Source organism: Patagioenas fasciata, chromosome 1 (assembly GCF_037038585.1).
Source record: "Patagioenas fasciata isolate bPatFas1 chromosome 1, bPatFas1.hap1, whole genome shotgun sequence".
Classification (NCBI taxonomy): Eukaryota; Metazoa; Chordata; class Aves; order Columbiformes; family Columbidae; genus Patagioenas; species Patagioenas fasciata.
Window position 1 is genome coordinate 164,874,090 of NC_092520.1, and position 20,218 is coordinate 164,894,307.

A 20,218-nucleotide genomic window follows, 5' to 3' on the forward strand; every position below is an offset into this window, starting at 1 on the left:
GTTTAAGTGGAAGAAGATTGACTGGAGAAAAAAAAAAGTGAAAATATTCCTAATATTTCTTCCTCTCCCCCCCCCTTTTTTTTTTTCTTTTTTACCAGTATCCAGCTGCCCTGATGAATCTTGGAGCCATTCTCCATCTGAACGGTAAGCTGAAGGCGGCTGAAGAAAACTACCTCCTTGCTCTTCAACTCAAACCTGATGATGTCATCACTCAGTCCAATCTTCGCAAATTGTGGAATATCATGGAGAAACAAGGTTTGAAGACATCCAAAACATGATGATGAAGGCTCTGAACTTTTTTCCTTAAATTGATTAAAACCACAAACTAGAACTTCCACACAGTTGTCCAGTCAGAGAATTCATTGGACTTGACTGCAAGGATCAGAGGTCTTAATTGCTGCTAGAAGCTATTCTGCTTTTTTGGCATAAGTTTTTTTTGCTAGATGAATCGAAAAAGGGAGACTTTGAGATATTCATGAAGGACTTGTTATCCCACAAAAATATTTAGAACTATACCATTTGAAAGAAGGTGTTTTGGCATATTTGATAAAGCATTGCAATTCCCATATTGCTGACTTTTGGGTGGGTACTTGAAAAGTATACTGTCATAGAAATACCAAGGGAAAATTGTACAGTATACACTAAGCCATATGGGAGTAAATGTGGTAATAGTAGGTTAAAGTATTTTGCTGATGCTGTAACTCATTAAAATGTATACTAAACCCAGTGTGTTTGCAGTTTGTCTTAATGCTGCTGTATCTTACTTTATGACCTCTTGCTAACCAATTTCACAGCTTATATGGCCAATTTTTTTTCAAACCTGTCACTTGTGATTCAACAACAGCATTCAAATTTGTTTACTGTGAATATGCGTATTATTTCAGCTTCTTAAGTTTTAATGCAGTTTTCTTGAGATAAACATTCAAATGGCTGTGGGCTAGATAGAATGAGCAAGCAACTGCCCATATTCTACATCAGATGTGTATGTAGACTAGTAAAAAAAACAAAACAAAACAAAACACGGTCCAGAGTTGTGATTTAGCAATACAAGCAAGACTGTTGTTTGTCCTGATATCAAATGAGTGTGGTCAGACTGTTGTGTTAAGAAAAAAAAATATGGTATTATAGAGCCGTGTGTTTGACTCTCTTTACATTGCTGTCAGATAAGACCAACATTAAACTGGACTTTGCATACAATATTTTTGCAATAACTCAGCCAAGTGAGATTTGAAAATATTAATGCTTGGATATGCTACAAATGTGACTTCATGAGAAACTTGGAGAAAAGGGAATGTCATACATTAGTGAGGCTAGGAAATAGCTGAAAGGACTGGATTAGATCGTGCTTTAAACAGTGTAGGTAAAGAGAAATCTCTAAAGGTGGTTAACAGTTATTTTTCACAATGGTGGTGTTTTAAAAAATACTACCTTTTCAGATTCTAACCAAATACTATTATTCTGTTTGTATTCTGACATGCGCCAGCAGCAGAGCCGTCAAATACCTAAATATGTTTTTGGCGAGGTTCAATTTATCTCTGTTTCAGAATGATTTGGCCTAGTTACTGTTTTAGTATTCAGTTTTTAAATGTAAAAATAATTTATTTAGCGTATTGAAGCCTTAGTCATTTTTTCCAGGCCGTTTGTTAACTGTTTTTTTTCCTTGGAATAAGTATTATTGCTTGTAAGAAAATTTACTATTTCATTTAATGACCTGTTGGTATCTGCTTCAGTGTTCTTTTCATAATGGTAGATAAAACGTTAAAGTGGTAGAGCACCTTGAGCTGAAGCTTCTTCAGGATCTTCTTATAAAAACTCTTTATTACTGAGAAAAATATTGTTGGGGGGGTTTTTTATTTGTGTTTTGGTTTTGTTTGTTTTTTTCTTTATAACTGTTGAGCACCATTCCAACAAAACTCTAGAGAATAATACTTTGCTGTATTTATTTATTTATTACCTGATTGCAGCAATATTACCTGCCATTAACACAATAGTCTGTAAGTGTTGCTATTTCTTTTACTTGGTTTTCCTTGCATTTTTTGTGGGCGGTGTGCGTACCCAACAGGAAAGGGGACACTTGAGTTATACTCTACCTTCTTGGTCATTCTCTCCTTCTACTTGGATTTTAAATCTGTATTGAAATAGATTGGGGAGTAGCTGTTTCAAAGTCAGTATAGTAAAAAAAATGTAGTAGTGTGGGTTTAATTTTCTTTCCTTTTGCTTACTAAAATACCATAAGTTGCTAAGTTTACAATGGGCCTACCTGAAGGGCCAGAGGGGAAAGATTGTTTGGTTTTGTGGAAGGTGTCAAATTTTTCTCAAGTAATGTTATAACTGTAAGAGCAAAATTCAAGAGTCAAAAGCTGAGTTTCTACTTTATCATTGAAACTCATGTATGAATACAATGGTAGGTTGAACTTATTCTTCTGCTTTACTGACTTTCTGGAAAATGTATAGAAATAAATTAGATAGTAACCATAACGGAACTCATTATAAAACTGTGGTATCCTGCAGCTTTATTTGCTCAACAACCATCAAACTTCGATGGCTTCTTGGTCTTAACCATTCACTATGTTATTTGTTTCCTTCAAATTGTACTCATTCTTGTTTAGTAATTTTTTATTCATTGCACAAAAAGGGAAAAAGGGGAGCACTCCTGTGATGCAGTGTCATACTTGTGTTGATAACTGTTTGTTTGTTTCTTAAAAAAAAGAAGAAAAAAAAAAGAAAAAAATAGCATAAATTTAACAAGAATGTCCCTGAATACATTTTTTTAATATAGGTCTGGGCTTGATCACTTTCTTCTTTTGGAATAAATTTAAAACATGTTTAAAATATGTCTCTCTGCTCAGGGATTTATGGTGGATTATTGCAGACAGTGCTAAAAAAAAAATAATAAAAGAGCACAAAACAAGTTTACTAAATTAAAATTTTATTTTTTGAAAAACTGTTATTTGTATAAATTATCAGATTTGTAGGCTTTCCTTTTTTTGTAGAAATAATTGTTTATGTGCCAGATAAGAGAATTTCAATTTTGTTTTCAATAATAAAGCATTGATAACTAATACAATGTGCATTCCTTTATCTGTTACTGCAACAACACTGCCTTTTTAAAAATTATTCTAATTTAATGAGTTACATTAACTGTTTTACCTATGGATGATCTATATAGCATGAGTGCAACCTGTCATAGCTGGCTTCTATACTCTATTGCAGCTATCATTCATCTGATATTTTCAAAAAGGTTCTCTGGAAACATTTTTTAGTATTTCTACTCACTAAATGTAGCCAAAGTGGTATGGTAACTCTTATATTTGATTGTTATTTCTGAACTTTATGGGAACAAAAGCTGATGAATGAAGCATATTTATAAATTATTTTTATATTGACATACAAACATGATGTCAGTAACAATGCTTCTAAAATGTATCATAGGCTACAAACGCTAGAAAGAGGACTTCTCTTTATATACATGGTCTTTTTAGTGTCTGAGAGCACCTTCTGCTGATGTTGCAATGTCACAGAATCAAATCTGCTGCCTTCCTGCACAGATGTTATGAAGTGACACGGTTCTCTGACATTTTGGTTTTCTCTTAATCTTCTATGGAAAGAACCTTCTTTGCTCAATCGGCGTAACACTAATATTCTCATACCTTCCTAGTTCTGTTGCATTCAGGTCCTGTGCATTGATACATCTGCTCTAGGGTTGACAAAGATTGATGAGCATGAGCGGAGTGCTAGGGAGGCTTTGGGTTTCTGACTCCCAAATTGAACTGTCTTACCTTTTCATCAAAGTTCATATCTCACCTTCAGACATGATTATTCCTTGCCTGAGTAGGTTTTGATGAAATGGCAGAAGATGAATATGAAGTATGCAAAGAATAATCTGATTGGCATCACTCCTTTCTCGTGGAAACAGTCTAAACATGTGCTTGAACTCCTGTTCTGGCTTCTTATCCCTAGACCCTGTGAGATCCTGTTCTGTCTGACTCGTGTTGTGCTGCCAGTGTTTCTGTTCTTCCAAGCATCACACTTTTCAGGCAGCAGAGAGCTGATACGTCTCCATTTCTGATGGAGGCAGCCAGCAGCTCTGCGGTGTTTTTTTCAGTCCTGCCGTCTTATACAGGTCCATCTGAGTTTGCTCTCTGTAGTTGACACAGATGGCTGTATTACTTCTGGGATTTGAACTAGTATAAAGGTAAGACACTAAAGTATCCCATGTAAATATACCAGCTTATTTGGATCTGGTTTGGGACTCTCTGACGTGACTCTCTGTTGTAGGCATTCCCATAGCAGCTTTGCCTGATGGGTGAATGCAGGTAGCATGAGAGAGACTTTGCTTCCAGTTCAACTATGAGAACAGCCACTGACAGCTGAATTACTGTTATTATTTTTCTGCATCCCTAAGGGTTGCGAAGGAGAGATTTTAACAAGAGAATATGGATATTTAGAAAGGAAAGACTTTTTACCAGGACCTGTTATGATAGGATAAGGGGTGATGGTTTTAAATTAAAGTAGGGGGAGCTTCAGGCCAGACATGGTAAAGAAATTTTTTACAATGAGAGTGGTAAAATACTGGCCCAGGATGCCTGGAGAGGTGGTAGATGCCCCATCCCTGGAGACATCCAAGGCCAGGCTGGACGGGGCTCTGAGCAACCTGATCTAGCTGAAGATGTCCCTGCTCATTGCAGGGGGGTTGGACTAGATGACCTTGGAAGGTCCCTTCCAACCCAAACTATTATTTGATTCTATGACATTGTGGGAAATCTAAAGAGAATCCCATATAACCTTTTACCTTTTTGAAACTTCTGTTTCTGGTCCTCTGAAATAAAATAGAGATCAACTCACATGTTACACAGGCTCCTTCAGTTGGACTGACCATGCAATTTGAAAAGTCCCTTCCTTGCTTCACACAGATAGTGAATGTTTATTCTCCTTGAATTTCAGTAGTGTGATATTGGAATAATGTGTTTTAAATAATAGAATATATCCTGTATTGTGCAGGGGTGGGAGTGAGGTGTCAGGAGGATATCCAAACATTTTTGTGGAAATGAGTAAGAATTTTAGGGGCACAGGCTTTATTTCAACAACAAAGAAGGAACACCAAGATCAAGTTATGCTAGGATAAACTACAGGAAGGGGTATGCATTAGTAAATTAAAACCCCAAAACAATATGCAGTTTTTAAAAGTTCTTTTGGTACAATAATAAATCAAAAGCAAACATTATCAACCAGAAATGCTGGCCTTGGAAAACGGTATAATAGAGTTGAGGAGATAACAATATTTTCACCATGAAAGACTGAAGGCATGCCTCAAGTTATGCTACTTGATTAGAAAATTTTTACGGTTGTGTTTGGTTTCAAATTTCAATTTGATGTTTCTATCCTCCACACATATTTTTTATTTTACCATATTTACCCTGTTGTGGTGTACTGGCTCCTTTGAAGGTTACATACATTTTCAGAAGAGCAGAAACGTCAGAGTGGACCTTCTAGAAAGGTGTAAGATAAAATACATTAGATCATGTATGCCTGTTACATACTCTTTTATTTTGAATATGGTTTCATTGACAAAGCATAATTAAATTTACTTACTGAAATTATTGAGCTTACAGATGTGCAAGGTTTGAAGATAAAATTACTGTTTATGTTTACAAGCCTGTGTCAGTCTGTGTGCATTTGAGCACAAATTTATGTTTTAAAAAAACTGAAGGTTTCCCTTTGAAGATGTCGTTGTGGAAGCCACGTGCACTGAGAACAGTTGTAGGGGTTTATTTTATTTGATAGAACTTGTGTATAAGCCTATGTTTCTTTGCATCATTGGTCCCTTAGCTGCTGACATTCTATTTTTACATGGATGTTTTTGTTTTTCTAAAGCTCTGTACCTGATTATTTGAAGCAGTGTTCCTGCAGAGTTTCAATAGTTTAAGCCACAGGTTCTGTTTGGAGCTATGCAGAAATGAAACTTGGCTTTCATGGCTAAACTTGAGTTCAGTTTTGGTTTCAGGGATGATTTAAACGAGGCGAACAGATTTTTTAACGCAACAATACAGTGGTTTGCTGTACCAGGTAATCCCAGAAACTAGAGATTATTTGAGAGGCTGTGCTTGTTTCTTCTGTAGATTTTTCTTCCTGTCAGCAAAGCATTTTATGTCCTTTTCTGGAGAAATATATTTTATTGTGTCTCTAATTTTCTTGAAGACAGATGTTCCTGCATACGCAGTATTTTTATTACAATGAGAAATTACATTTACGTAGAATTGATTTATTTCTTATTTTGACATGTTTGTTGCAACCACAACCATAAGTTTCTTGACAGTACATGAGTGTATAATACAGTGTATTGTTTGTTATATTAAATAAATTCCCTCTTCTAGTTCCTATCCAATATGCAAAACCAATAATTACAACAAAGAGTCACTTTTGCAAACTTACGGTTTCTGGAATCCAGCAGTGTTCTTCCTATTGTGGCAGGGAATAGTTTTATATGAAAACGTAGGAAAATATGTCTTAATATGCTAGACAACATGTCTTAATCCTGCTGTAAAGCTGGATATTCTCTTTAGCTGTACAAAGCCCACAGGGATCCATAGAAAACTGAGGCATGCACCTGGGCCCAGGTAACTCCAAGTGAAGCTATGGAAACATATTTTACATTTCCCTGGAAGAGACACAAAATTATGAACCGGGATCTTCACACTGCAGCAAGTCAGGATGTTTGCCATAATGTTGCTGATCCTGAAATGAGGTGAGCCTATTTCTGAAAGTAATGCATAAGCTAAATGAAAGTCTTACCTGGAACACCTTGAGTATAATACACTAAGTCTCAAAAAGGAGTATTGGCAGGAATTACGTTGGAAAGTTTTCATTTTGCTGCATTTTTTGAACCATTACAGCCTTCTGGCCTACAAAGTGTGAAGAGAACCTTCTAATGGCTGATGTACTCAGGTTCTCTGGTTACCTTGGCTGAAAGCTCGTTGCATGTATGTAAAGATTTGATCTTTCCTACGCAAGGTGTGCTTGAAAAGGGTACATAGGGACTGCAAAAACATTATTTCTGCTGCAAATACCTTTACAAACTGGGCAAGTGTTAATTGACCATAGGGAGAGGCTGAGCTGAGAGAAGCAGGCTGGACCTTGATAGTTCCCCCATGAATGATCAGTGAGACAGGAGGGAGAAGTAAATGCAAGTTAGCAACCATGCATGGATTTCACTCTGCTTATTTAAAAAATGTAATATGAAAAAGACCACCCATCTTGATTATGTGAATTTTTTGCTTTGCAGAGATGGAATTCCAGTGACTTTATTAGGTCTAAGGGAAACAAAATGCAAATTGATGGCAAAACTGGAGTAAAACATCCTTGAAAGCATTTATTAACAAAGTGTGCAAACTTAAAAGGCCTCTGATTTTGTATCAAGTTATGCAGCAGGTCAGACACTGACCTGAACCTACTGTCCTCATTTGCTGGAGAGTTCAAAGACATGTTTCCTGTTTTTTGTTTTCACAACCCAAATTAAAAAGTAGCCATCATAACTCACTAACAACTAAACAAAAATGATGTGAGAACAGAAGCCATTTTAATTCAAGTTTTCATGAGAAATTTATTTAGCTAGAAAAACTGTCATGAAGGAGAAATGTGGGCTTTTAAAACGGAATACAACATGAACTACGAAAATAAGGCATTAAATGGCAAAAGAAGAGCAGTTTTTTGGTTATGGTTTTGGGTTTTTTTTACACAAGATTCATATGCACAAGTCTTACTACTTCACAAAAAAAATGCAGACAGGCAATATGTGAAGCTGCACTGCAGCTGATTGCTTTGTCCACTTTCATTTCTTATTGTGAAAATACCAAGTGATGTTTGAGCTCTCAGAAATTTGGGTTGGATGAGACTGCATGACATTTTTTTGGCAAATTCTAAATTGTTGCACCCATCTTGACTGTTTCCTGCTTAGAATCTCTGAAAGTGACCAGATGAAGAGATAATCTCTCAAACTTGACTAACTTTCGTCTTGCCATAACCTCACTCCTACCTTTGGCTCTTGTCCCTGCTTGCCCTGTTCTATCCATTGCAGATAGCGCTGTCCCAAGAGCAGTGATTTGTTTCTCCTGCTTGGCTGTAAAGTGCTCTACTCTAATGGGACTGTATAAATAAAAGGAATTAGTTTTTCTGCCTCATTCGAGGAACTATAAGTAAGAAAAACCAGGTGCGTGGTTCTAATTTGTACATAAAGGGCTTATTTGTAGGGTTAATAGATTTTAAATATACACCTCTCTTTTTGCATCTTAAATGACAAGAAAGGGCAGTAATACTTAAAATTGCCTCATACATTTCAGATCAGAGTCTCAGAAAGCTGTAGAAATGATAAATTGACTTATATTGCATTAGCAGCATCACTTGGTGTTAAATTTATACTTTTAATTCATCATTTGGAATGATATAACCATACCCTGTACCTCTTAAGAGGAATTGTAGAGGATCCAACCATCTGTTAAATTAAACATTGGTGATTATTATGAGCATGTAGAGCAGACCTGCTACAAGGGGGGATGATAAGTCTGTGCATATAGCTAAGCCCTGGGAGCCTACTTGGTTCGTGAAGTTGGATTCCCAATTAGAACTGAAGGATTGTTGTTTTGTTTTGGTTTGGTTTTTTAGTGCAGTCTCAATGCATAGTTAATGACAATTATTTGCTCTGATCCTTCTATACTGGATACAGTATATCCTGTGTCTGAAATACTGAAATGCTGGAAAAGGACCAGACAGTTATGTCTTTTAAATGAATGCCTTAATATGTTGATACTTTTTTGGCAGTAACTTCCCCTGCCAGCCTTTTCTGTCTTGGTGCTACTTCAAAAACTGGAGGAGGGAGAGAACAGGCAATAAATCTGCTTCTTTAAGAGAGTTTTGATTTCTAACACAATCCAAACAGAACAAGGCATAACACTATATGTGACAGGCCTGGAAAAAATAAACAAACATACTATTTCAGACAGGAAACTTCTCAAGGGTCCCTCTGCTTGAGGTCCTGTTCCCAAGCAGCGGATCTTCTTGCCTGATAGTTTCTGCAGCTTTTCAGATAATGTGTCCTTAGTTTTGGTTATAAGGGAGAAATCCTCTTCCAATTAGAGATGATAACAGTTTCTTCACTGACTTGAGTGGCTGAAATTTGTCTGGGACAAGGATCTGTTTATATTTCTATGTTGGTTCCTCTAATGATTTTTCTGATCTCCTAGCACAATAAAAATTATGCTTGTTCAGGAACTTTTACAGGAGAAACCCCTCAAGTACACTATATTTTTGGGTTATACCCTCCTGCCTCACTCAGACAACGTGAACCTCTGCTATTATGGGCACCAAGACAGAAGCTGCTCTAAAGCATCAGTGCTGGAGCAGAGCAAGTACTGGTTGCTAACAGTGAGGAGTTGTTTCACTGTGCAAGGTCACATTATCAAATTATAGCAGGGACACTTCACAAAAGGATTTTTTTTCTTGTATGTTTAGGAGAATACAGTTTATTGGAAGATATATTACCTCCAAATGCCTGGAGAGCTTCTGTTATTATGGCAACTAGAGCATCCAACTAAGAACTAATTCATGTTTCAGTTTGTCAAGTCCGCAACTGTAATTATTTCGATGCTGTACTTTATGAATGTTATAGCCTGATAAGAAGGTGATGTTTCTCTCTTTCCTATGTATAACCCCTCCTACCAGTCTGCAAAAAAGCATTGTTTCTGGTTATTTTCAATATGACCTCTCTTATGATGGACTTCAATTGCAATTCACAGTCCATTGAACAGTATTTGAAAATTGATTAAAAACTGTAATTGTGGTAGCAGGACCATAATCATGATTGATAAGACAAAGCCAAGGAATCAAGGAGGGGGGAAATCTCACCCTGAAATTTATTCTTGTTCTAGCAAATTATAATTGAAATTAAAAGCTCGAATTTCTGAAAGTTACATGAGGTTTTTTTACTGGTGTTTTAAAACCAAAAAAGGGAGGAAAATATAAATACAACCCTCACCCCTAGTAAATCCAAACCTCTTGAGATTACATGGGTTTCTGTTATCTGGAGTTCATATTAAACAGGGCAGATACTAGTTGTTATAAACCAAATAATCTAGTTCTACATATGCTATCTCATGAGGATGAAAGTAAAATCATAGCGTCATAGAATCATGGAACATTTTGGGTTGGAAGAGACCTTAAATATCACCTAGTTCCATTCCCCCTGCCATGAGCAGGGACACCTTCCACTAGACCAGGTTGCTCAAAACCCCATCCAACCTGACCTTGAACACTTCCAGGGATGGGACATCCACAGCTTCTCTGGGCAGACTGTTCCTATGTCTCACCATTCTCATGGTGAAGAAAACGTACACATAATCTTTGTTATTGTTTTTCTTTTGTAAAGTGCAGTTATAATAACTCTGGTGTTAGTAATTACTTTTCTCTGTCACAGACTTCATGAATAACATTTTGCTCTGATACACTAATGCTTTTATGGCTTGCATGATGTTAACTTTTAATGAAAAAATTGTACCTCAAATTATTTATCAAAGAAAATCCAAATATAACTTCAGTAATGGATGCTTTTTTCTGTCCTAATTTCATTTTTTCTCAGTGATTGGATTTTTACTTTTATTTTAGGCTCTACCTTCCATGTCACAGCTATGATTTATTGCATGCTCACTTGATTTTTCTAAAAGCATAATCTCCTTGATTTTTCTAACAGCCTCATCTGTTTCCTCTTGAAGAGGTTCAGGATTGTTTGCTAAGCACTTCTTGCCACACTATCAACCATTCAGCTGGCGGATTCCACTTTTAGAGGCTAAGGCAAAGAAAACAATTTGTCAGCTCAGTTGAAAGATTCAGTTGAGGAATGACTGAAGCATGATACCTGCTTTTTTAAATTCATGAGTCCTGTTGCTTATTAGGTAATGTTGTTTTAAAATATAAAATGAAACCTTTTAATCTTATCTAATCTTCTGTTTTAATATTGCTTTTACATGGATGAAGTCTAGCTTTTTAAAGAATTCATAGAATGTCCTGAGTTGGAAGGGACCCACAAGAATCATCGAGTCCAGTTCCTGTCCTTGCATATGTCAGCCCCACAGTTCACATCAAGTGTCTGAGGGTGTTGTCCAGTCTCTTCTTGAACACTGTCAGGCTTGGGGCTGTGACACCTCCCTGGGGAGCCTGTTCCAGTGCTCCACCACCCTCTGGGTGAAGAATCTTTTCCTAATATCCAACCTAAACCTCCCCTGGTACATCTTCCTGCCATTCCCTCAGGTTCTGTCATTGGTCACTAAAGAGAAAAGTTTGGCACCTGCGATTCCTTCTCCCCTCGTGAGGAAGCTGTAGCCATGATGAGGTCTCCTCTCAGTCTCCTCTTAGTCTCCTCTTCTCCAAACTGAACAAACCAAGTCACGTTAGCCACTCCTCGTATGGCTTCCCAACTGAATTAACCCATTGGAATAGTTAATAATTGTTTTTCATGTAGATTGCCTCTCAGCTACTCAGGGGCTTAACTTGCACATGACTCACAGTCTCATTGCTTTTTCTGCCTTCAGTGCAGGTCTGCGACATGGCAGTAGTGGGGTTTTATGAAGCTTAAAGCATTGGGACTTAACATCCTTGTGGCAGTAGAGAACATTAAGCTTGTATACCTGAAATGTAAAGTCTTCCCAACCCAAAGTCTCAAACCCATTGGTGATGGCAGCACTTTTGATTACAAACTTGCTGGCTAGACTTAGAACAGACATTTCAGTGCTTGAAGCTCACAGGTGGTCTTATCTTTCAGGACCACCTTACATGCAAAACAGTGTCTGGATTGTTGTGAGTTTATCAAACAAACACAAAACGAACAAAATCCCAGAAATTTGCAGTTAATTGCAAGGTCCAAATGTGCCCTCAAACCATTGTGGCTCTTACACGGTATTTATCAGCTGAGGCTCAGTCGCTGTCAGTAACCACTGCAAACATGGGATAACTTAATTAAGCAAGAATGCAAGAATCTTAATTTAAGGCTAGTCACCTCACATCTGATGTAACTAAACATTATTTTACAGATGTTTGCTGTATGTAAGCTGGTCTACAATAACTTGTGTAATATCATCCATGCTGAAAGCAAGCATCTGCTTTTTGGTGATGGCTGGATGAACGCACAGTGAGATGGATCAGGAACTGACAGATGGTTGTGATCGACAGTGCAGAGCCTGGTTGGAGGCCTGTAGTTAGTGGGGTTCCCCAGGGGTCAATATTAGGTCCAGTCCTGTTCAACCTATTAATCAATGACCTGGTGATATCAAACTAGCAGGAGTGGTTGATACACCAGAAGGCTGCGCTGCCATTCAGTGAGACCTGGACAAGCTGTAGGACTGGGCAGAGAAGAACCTCTTGAAGTTCAACAAGGGCAAATGTAGGGTCCTGCACCTGGGGAGGAAAAAACCCCAGGCATCAGTACATGTTTGGGGCAGACCTGCTAGAAAGCAGCACTGCAGAGAAGGACCTAGGAGTTCTGGTCAACAAGAGGTTGACCGTGAGTCAGCAATGTGCCGTTGTGGCCAAGAAGGCCAATGGGGTGCATTAAGAAAAGTGTGACCAGCAGGACAAGGGAGGTTCTCCTCCCCCTCTAGTCTGCCCTGGTGAGGCTGCATCTGAAGTAGTGTCCAGTTCTGGGCTCCTCAGTTTAAGAAGAACAAGGAATTACTGGAGAGAGTCTAGCAGTGGGCTACAAAGATGATTAGGGTCCTAGAGCATCTTTCTTATGAAGAAAGACTGAGAGAGCCAGGTCTTTTCAGTCTGGAGAAGAGAAGGCTGAGAGGGGATCTTAACAATGCTTATACATATCTGAAGGCTGGATGTCAAGAGGATGGGACCAGACACTTTTCAGTGGTGCCCAATGACAGGATGAGGGGCAATGGACACAGACTGAAGCACAGGAGGTTCCATTTAAACATGAGGAGAAACTTTACTTTGAGGGTGACAGAGCCCTGGAACAAGATGCTCAGAGAGGTTGTGGAATCTCCTTCTCTGGAGACATTCAAAACCCACCTGGACACATTCCTGTGTGATCTGCTCTAGGTGAACCTGCTTTAGCAGGTGGGTTGGGCTAGATGATCTCCAAAGGTCCCTTCCAACCCCAACCATTCTGTGATTCTGTATGAGTTAACATGAGTAGAAGTGTTAGAGCCTGACCCTAAACTGTTCTAGAATTATATTTGAAGGGACTAACAAAAGAAATGATAATTCATTTTGTCTAAGCCACTTCTATAGTTGCACCAGATGATGAGTTTTGTCCTTACAGCACATAAATGATGACAGTTATTCCACCTGAGAAGCCTGAATGATTTCACCTATTAATAGACCTTTCATTGTCCTTAACATAACTGCTCACAGTACTCAGTCCAGACTATGTAATCACTAATCCTTTATAAACCTAATATTTAGGAGAGTCATACTAAAAATATTTTGCATAAAGTAGAGGACTAGTAAAGCCAAATTTTTATACAAAATTTCGCATTTTAGGCAAAGTTAATGAAGTCCAGTGAGATCCAATAGGATGCGTAGAAGTTTGGTTGGGAAAGGCAAGAGGGTAGCAGGACACTAACTGAAATACACCGATAATTTTAAACTGGTCAAAGAAGGGCTAAACCAATCTATCACTAGCAGGAAGAATAGGATACATCAAGAACAGAGAATGTAACATACAAATATATTAAAAAAACATAAGAAACTGACCCCTTTACCATATCTGTAATAAGGATTAGAAGCATAAGCTTTTTGGAAAGCTAGCTATTACAGGAAAGGATAACCCCCACACCCATTGCATCCTATTAAAATACCCACATATTACACTTTCATAACTGGAAAAATCATGGGGCTACACTACAGTCACAGGCACATTGCTGTAATTCCAAAGAAATTCCACCAGAGCAAAATGGAGTTGCATAAGCATATGTAAAAAAAAAAAAGAAAAAAAAGAGACATGAGAGTTTTTCTTGTTAATTATCATATTGTTTATTCTTCACTAAAAACAAAACAAAAGAAAACAAAACAAAAACTTAAAGGCAATAATTATTTTTTTTGGTACAGCAACCTTGAAAAGGAAAACATGCTAAAGAATGAGTATAAATAATAGGCTATAGTTTTATTTCCAAATAAGACCTTCATAAAAAACATACAAAGTTAACAGCATCTGTTTTTCACTACAGATGACTTGGTGATGACAAACACATGTCAAATTATTTGAATAGCTACCAGCTCTGTGTTTGATTCTGTACTTGCTAATCCTTGTTTCATAATTCCTGCGTAGAGATAAAAAAGGAAATTACTAGCTTTAATTCCCTTCTTACAGTGTGTTGGAGACACTAATTTTACTAGTCACTGCATCTTGCGACACTCAGGTTGCAAGAGGGGGTTCCTGTTTTCCTTATGTTTGGACTCAAGATGGTTTTGGTTGGAGCTGGATGCTCAGACTGAAGAGCTGTGGAGATCACTATCTTGGGTGGAAGGTAAATGCATTCTGGTGCTGAAGCTTTACAACAAAGATGAGTCTGTCAAAATTAACCTTAAGGAAAGTGCTTATTTCTCAGTGAGAGCAGATGTGATCTCACCCACAGGTCTACTCCTCTTGTGTGGTTTAATGGTACCTGACTTTGACTCTTTGTAAACAAACAGCAACACACAGTTCAGAGGGGAAACACTGGATTTAATTACTTTTTAAAAGTTGTTTGTACTTAAGACTTTCCACATAATCAATTGAGATTAAGGGTAATGCATAAACATTATTTCTCAACTGAGAATGTATTTTTTTTCTTTTTCTACTTACAGGGTTGTGTCCCAGTGATAACTCCAGCACAGATGCTTCATAACCTCGTTCCTGTCTCCAGCTTGGAGGACGTCAAACAGGCCAATTCAATAGTAAGAGAGCTGAGATGAAGCACTGCTGTCTCCATGACCAAGCATGCAACAACTCAGTGTTTCCTAACACAGATAGGACTTCTTTTCAAAAGAGTTAAATATTCTAGATTTTTCCTGATCCCAGTTGCCCAAGATTGTCTAAGTCGATTTTGGGATGTATGAGATACTGACACTCCTTTTTTTAATGTTTAATTTAGCCTTTAACATTACTGAGAAATTTTGTCATGCTTTCTGTTTAGCGTGTTATTAAACTGTTCTTACTCACTTGATAGATTTTTTTTTCCAAGTGCTCTTGACTTTGACTGAATTATTCAATTGGCTGAGAGGCAATCCATTACGTTTTGAAAATATTCTCAATTTAAAAGTGCTCAATAAATATGTTTCTTTAGGAAGTTTGTGTTCTTTCTATTACTTTAAAGTACCAAGATTATAATTATTATGCTGTTCTGTTTCATTAAAGTTAATTGACTTCAAACATTTGAGAAAACGATTTACTCCTACTACTACTTCAGAAGCCTTTAATGGCAGAGTCTAAATCATTATTTTTGACAGAGTAGATTTTATTATATCTTTGTGGTTAACCTGTCTTTAAGCTTCCACATTTAATAGTTTGATTACATCTTTCATTGTTGTTACCTTGTTTTTAAAGTGTTAGATGAAGTTGAAAGAATTGCATTTCCTCAGAACAAGTGAACTTACCTAAACAAAGACCATCAAATGCTGACAGAAATATAAAGCGAGGGAAAGAAAAAGGGGGAAAAAATACCTGGTGTACAAGCATATAAAACAAACAAGAAAAACCTGCCACAAATTGCAGAAAACAAAATGGATTACCTGAAGCTGGATAGAAAAACCGCTTTATCAGCTGTCATTCATGGCATTTAGCAACTGCTTTCTTGTCTCATTAGTTGTTTTTCATAAGAAAACTCATTTACATATTCAAGAGGGTATTTCTTTGGAAATACCTGAATCACATATTATTGGGCTCAGTAAACAGAAACAGCAGTTAAGGAGGAACAGCACAAACTATCTGGTTTTGGAGAGAATTTGCTGAAAATAAAAGATTTGGATGAAGTTTACCTTCTCTTATAGTGAGATGAGGCTTACATTATGTCTCGCTCCTACCAGCTTATTATCTTTGTTGGCCACATTCTACCAAGAATGACATGCATATAGCCATCCTGTTAGTAGCCTGAAAATAGGCAGCTGGATAGGGGAAAAAGCCTCTGTTATTGTGCTTTCCCCCTTCCTCACCCTCTCCCAGTCCTTTTGAGAGAGAAATGTTGAAAGCAAATCCATCTTGGAGAGTGAGAACCTCAATGTGAGAAAACAGGAGCTTGCACCGTTTTAGACAACAGGGAATCTGACCATTAGACACAACCCATAGGAAACCAGCCCTCATTAGTTCTGCAGCCCACAGGACTGTTTTTCTAATGTAAAGAGGCTCAGCTGTGCAAGCAATTTTTTTTTCCAAGACTTTCAATCTGGGTGCATAGTTTTGGGGTATATGCCATAAGGTAGTTTGGACCTGATTTCCAGCAGTGAAGGAAAATTCCACTGAGTTAAATTCTTGTGCATTTGATATTTCTAAAACTCTCATTCCTTGTGCGACAAGCTGGGAAATACTGGCAGTCCTCTCACGCAGTGTGTGTTCCATAGATTTCAATGTCACACTAGGATCTCTGATGCAAAGAGAGATTTAAAACACCACTCGCCATTTCATTAGTACTGGTGTATTCCTTAATACCTTTTCCTGAGGCTATCAGAATATTTTAATGTCCCATCAGTCCAGCAACATACAGAAGGGTCAAAGAGCAATAAATTTCCCATGACAGAAATGCCTTTGAAGCAAAACAAAGCAGTATTTAACACTTCAGAGCAACTCTCAAAGGCAGTTTACGATAGTCAGTGAGAAACACTATTAAACCAAATTGCATGTGCCAGGGAAATGTAGGTCAGGAAGATGTAATTATATGGCTAGAAATTTTAAAAGATAATAAGTTTAGCACGCTATTATTGTATCAAAGATCCACAAAGTTTTTAGAAAGTGCAGCTGAGAAGACCCTCTGTCTTATTTCTTCTTGAAAAGAGGGAGTCCCTGTCAAGTTTACTGATTGATAGTGTTATGTTCGAGGTGCTGTGCAATATTTACTTGCCCAGTGTTACCCGTTTCCTATTGTAATACAGGATTCTTGGAGATCAAGGAAGGTCGTGAGATCGGTGTAAAGTACTATAACAAAAATCTTCCAATAAATGAAACAGTATTTTGAAGCTGATATCAAGGAGAAAAATGTCAAAAGCAATGAACTAGGAACTGGCCACCCAGTAATACAGTATCTTGGCATTGTATCTTTCATCTTAATGTATCCCAAACTATTTAAAATCACAACAAATGAGGATCTCCTTATTTTATGTAGCTGCTTGGGAGGTGCAAAAGTACAGATGCAGTGGGAGCATGCACCCTTGCTATTTTATGTTATGTTTATTATGTCTAGATTTTAGCATTGGCAATACTACCCTGTTATCTGGGATTTTTTTATAAGACTTTGTTCACAATAGTATCTGAGTATGTTCCAGTAGTTCATAAACTGCAGGCAGAAAAGCTGACCTGTAGCTCATTTTTATTTTCTTCCCAGGGGAGAAGAGAGTACAAATGTACATGAATGACTTAAATTTATGTTTAAAGTCTGCTTTATAGTTATTGTTCTAATAGGGTTTTAAAAAATGTTATTATTACCAAAATATCCTGTTGTGTTCTTATGCTTGACATCTTTGGCACAAAAAAGATGTAGAAAAGCATCTTGTACTCAGGGCGGAAGCCACTGAGGGCTCTGGACCTTAGTTCATAAGGAAGCCTGCTAAAGAGTTTCAGACCAGCCTGTGGAAAATGGTGTCTATTGGTTGGTCAAGATTTATCCTTACTTTCAAGTCCTCTGTTGTGCCAGAAGAGCAAAGCTGTATACCATGATTTTTATCAAGGGGTTTATGTAAACATCTTATATGCTAGCCATACATATCTGAAAACTTGTGAATATTGGCTGCTCTGATCTGAAACTTGACTCTGTCCGCTGAAAAGAATGTAGAAAGCGGAGGACAACTTTGATCTGCTTTTGCTAGTCTATAGTTCTTAGAAAATTATGCATGTTTGGTATTAGTAAACATTTCCATAAGGAATGATGATTCCACAACAGAAGAACAAAGGAACATCATGTTGCTGTTCAGATGTGGTGTGATAGCAGCATGTGGCAATGAGCCTTTTTGATAAAATAAAGATCACTGACTTTTCCTGAAGTTTGGGAACCGGAAAAAATGCACTTCTTTTATTAGGTATTGTGTCTCAGTTGTGGGCCTAGATTTATGATATGCTCAGTTCTGACTACTGCTTCCAGATTAAACCTGAGCTATGGTGGTCTGTGTATGTAGTGAGTTAAAGAGTGTAGTTATTTCCATTTTTAAGTGCAATTCAGTAAGATAAGCTGGTCTTTAGCAAAGCTTGTGTGAGCTGTGCACTCAAATGAGCATTCAGCTTATGGTCTGATTACTTAGCAGAACCTTTCCAACAAGAAACAAGGTGGAAGCCCTGCTGACCACCAGCACTCAGCTTTTGAGGCCTTAGGAGAGCATGCATAAATACTTTTAATGGCTTTAGTGTGTTTTCATTGGGGAACATCAAAACCAGCCTAAGCAGGATGAGTCAGAGAAAGCAGCTGAGGCTTTGTCTGCACAGACAGGCGCAGACAGTCGTGCGTTTGATCTGCATGCACACTGAGCTGTCTGAATGGAAGCCAGCTCTGGCCTGGAAGCCATAAAGACATGTTAATACATTGCCGTGCTGGAGCTCATAAACTGTACCAGTGCTAGGGCTACTTCTGTTTCAATAACCTCTCTGTAACTGTTTTGTTTTTTTTTTTTTAATGAAGTTGCCCCCATGGTTTGTTCCAACTACTATACAATATTTTAACAGGGCCACAAATCACTGATTCTAAAAGAGAGAAAGCATGAAATGTTTTACATGCTGCTGGACCTGCAAAGTGATCAGTAGTTATAATTATTTGGAAAGTTTTATCAGCTTCTGGTTCTACAGGTGAAAAAAACCCATAAAATTTAAGGTAAGAACCTGCGCTGGCAGTAGCGTACAAAAGCGAGAGAAACCTAGCAACCATGACAGTTGCTCTAGTAAACAGCTAGTGATAATAGATAGTTTTGTGGTTAAACTATCTGGAGAGATTGTAGCACTGTATAACATGGCTGCAGGCTCTAATTCAGTGTTCTGGGTTAATAGTAGGCATAACTCAGAGCAGTCGCCAAACATCCAAAAATTCTGTACCCTGCCACAGCGATTCCTCAGAGTACTCCCGCACCAGGGCTGGTGATGGGAGGGAAGAAGAGACTGAGCATTGAAGCTTGAGGTTTCTTTGTGAAGAGGCAATGTTAAGTTTAAAAAAAAGAAAAAATAATCACATAAAAAGGCAGGGAGGATGACAGAGTGAGTGTCATAAAAACAGAGAAGAAAAAAAAAGATGTGAACTAAAAGAATAAAATGATATTGTCATAACACCCACAGGCCTCCCTTCTGGAAAGGATGGGGAGTAATTGTCAGGAGCTAAACTCAGTGTGCTGCAAACTCAGTCTCAAACTATCATTAATAATCTTGAGAAATGAGTCTGGAGGATAGAAATGAAACTGGCAATATTTCAGAGGCAGGGCCGACATCGGCTGTCATCCCATTGAGAGACATACCCTGTTAGGGCCTGTTAATGCTGCACTCCTGTCAGAGTGACATATAACATTACATGTTAAGCAAGTGGGAGACGAGACAGCGTGGAGGCAAATTGTTCAGCAGATGGCACAACCTACTTTACTTACCATTTGAAGTTAGAGCAAATGCCATTTTTTGTGTTCACCCTCTCATTCTTTCCAAATACTAGTCTGGGTACTGCTCAGCAGCTTTGTTGTGGTTCATGAGACAAGGGGAATTTCACAATACAATTGTAAGCTATTTTGAGTAGAACACAAATCGTGTGTGTATATACATTCATATACGTTGAGTTGAAATTTCAGTAGGATTGGATATATGTTTCTGAACCACAAGTAAATAATTTGAGAGTATTGCATCTCCAGATACCTGGTTTGAGCTGCAAACCACCTGTGACTCATTGTGTCTCCTTTCTTTTTAAAGCCTCACAATATGTAGACACACTTGACTTACACCATCCACCTGCGCTCTTAATCCTTGAAGGAGAAAAATGTGATGTTTTCTCTGGGATCTGGGAAAATAACAGCAAAACAG

General features: G+C 37.8%; 1 protein-coding gene across 1 annotated transcript in view; it reads left to right on the forward strand.

Annotated features, from left to right (window-relative positions):
• TMTC2 (transmembrane O-mannosyltransferase targeting cadherins 2) overlaps positions 1-2,495 on the forward strand; it is a 256,190-nt gene extending 253,695 nt beyond the window's left edge. Inside the window, exon 12 of the mRNA XM_065856816.2 lies at positions 99-2,495. Within this exon, the coding sequence (XP_065712888.1) occupies positions 99-278 (180 nt within the window). The 3' untranslated portion in view covers positions 279-2,495. The remainder of the gene's footprint in view (positions 1-98) is intronic.
• The last annotated feature ends 17,723 nt before the right edge of the window (positions 2,496-20,218 follow it).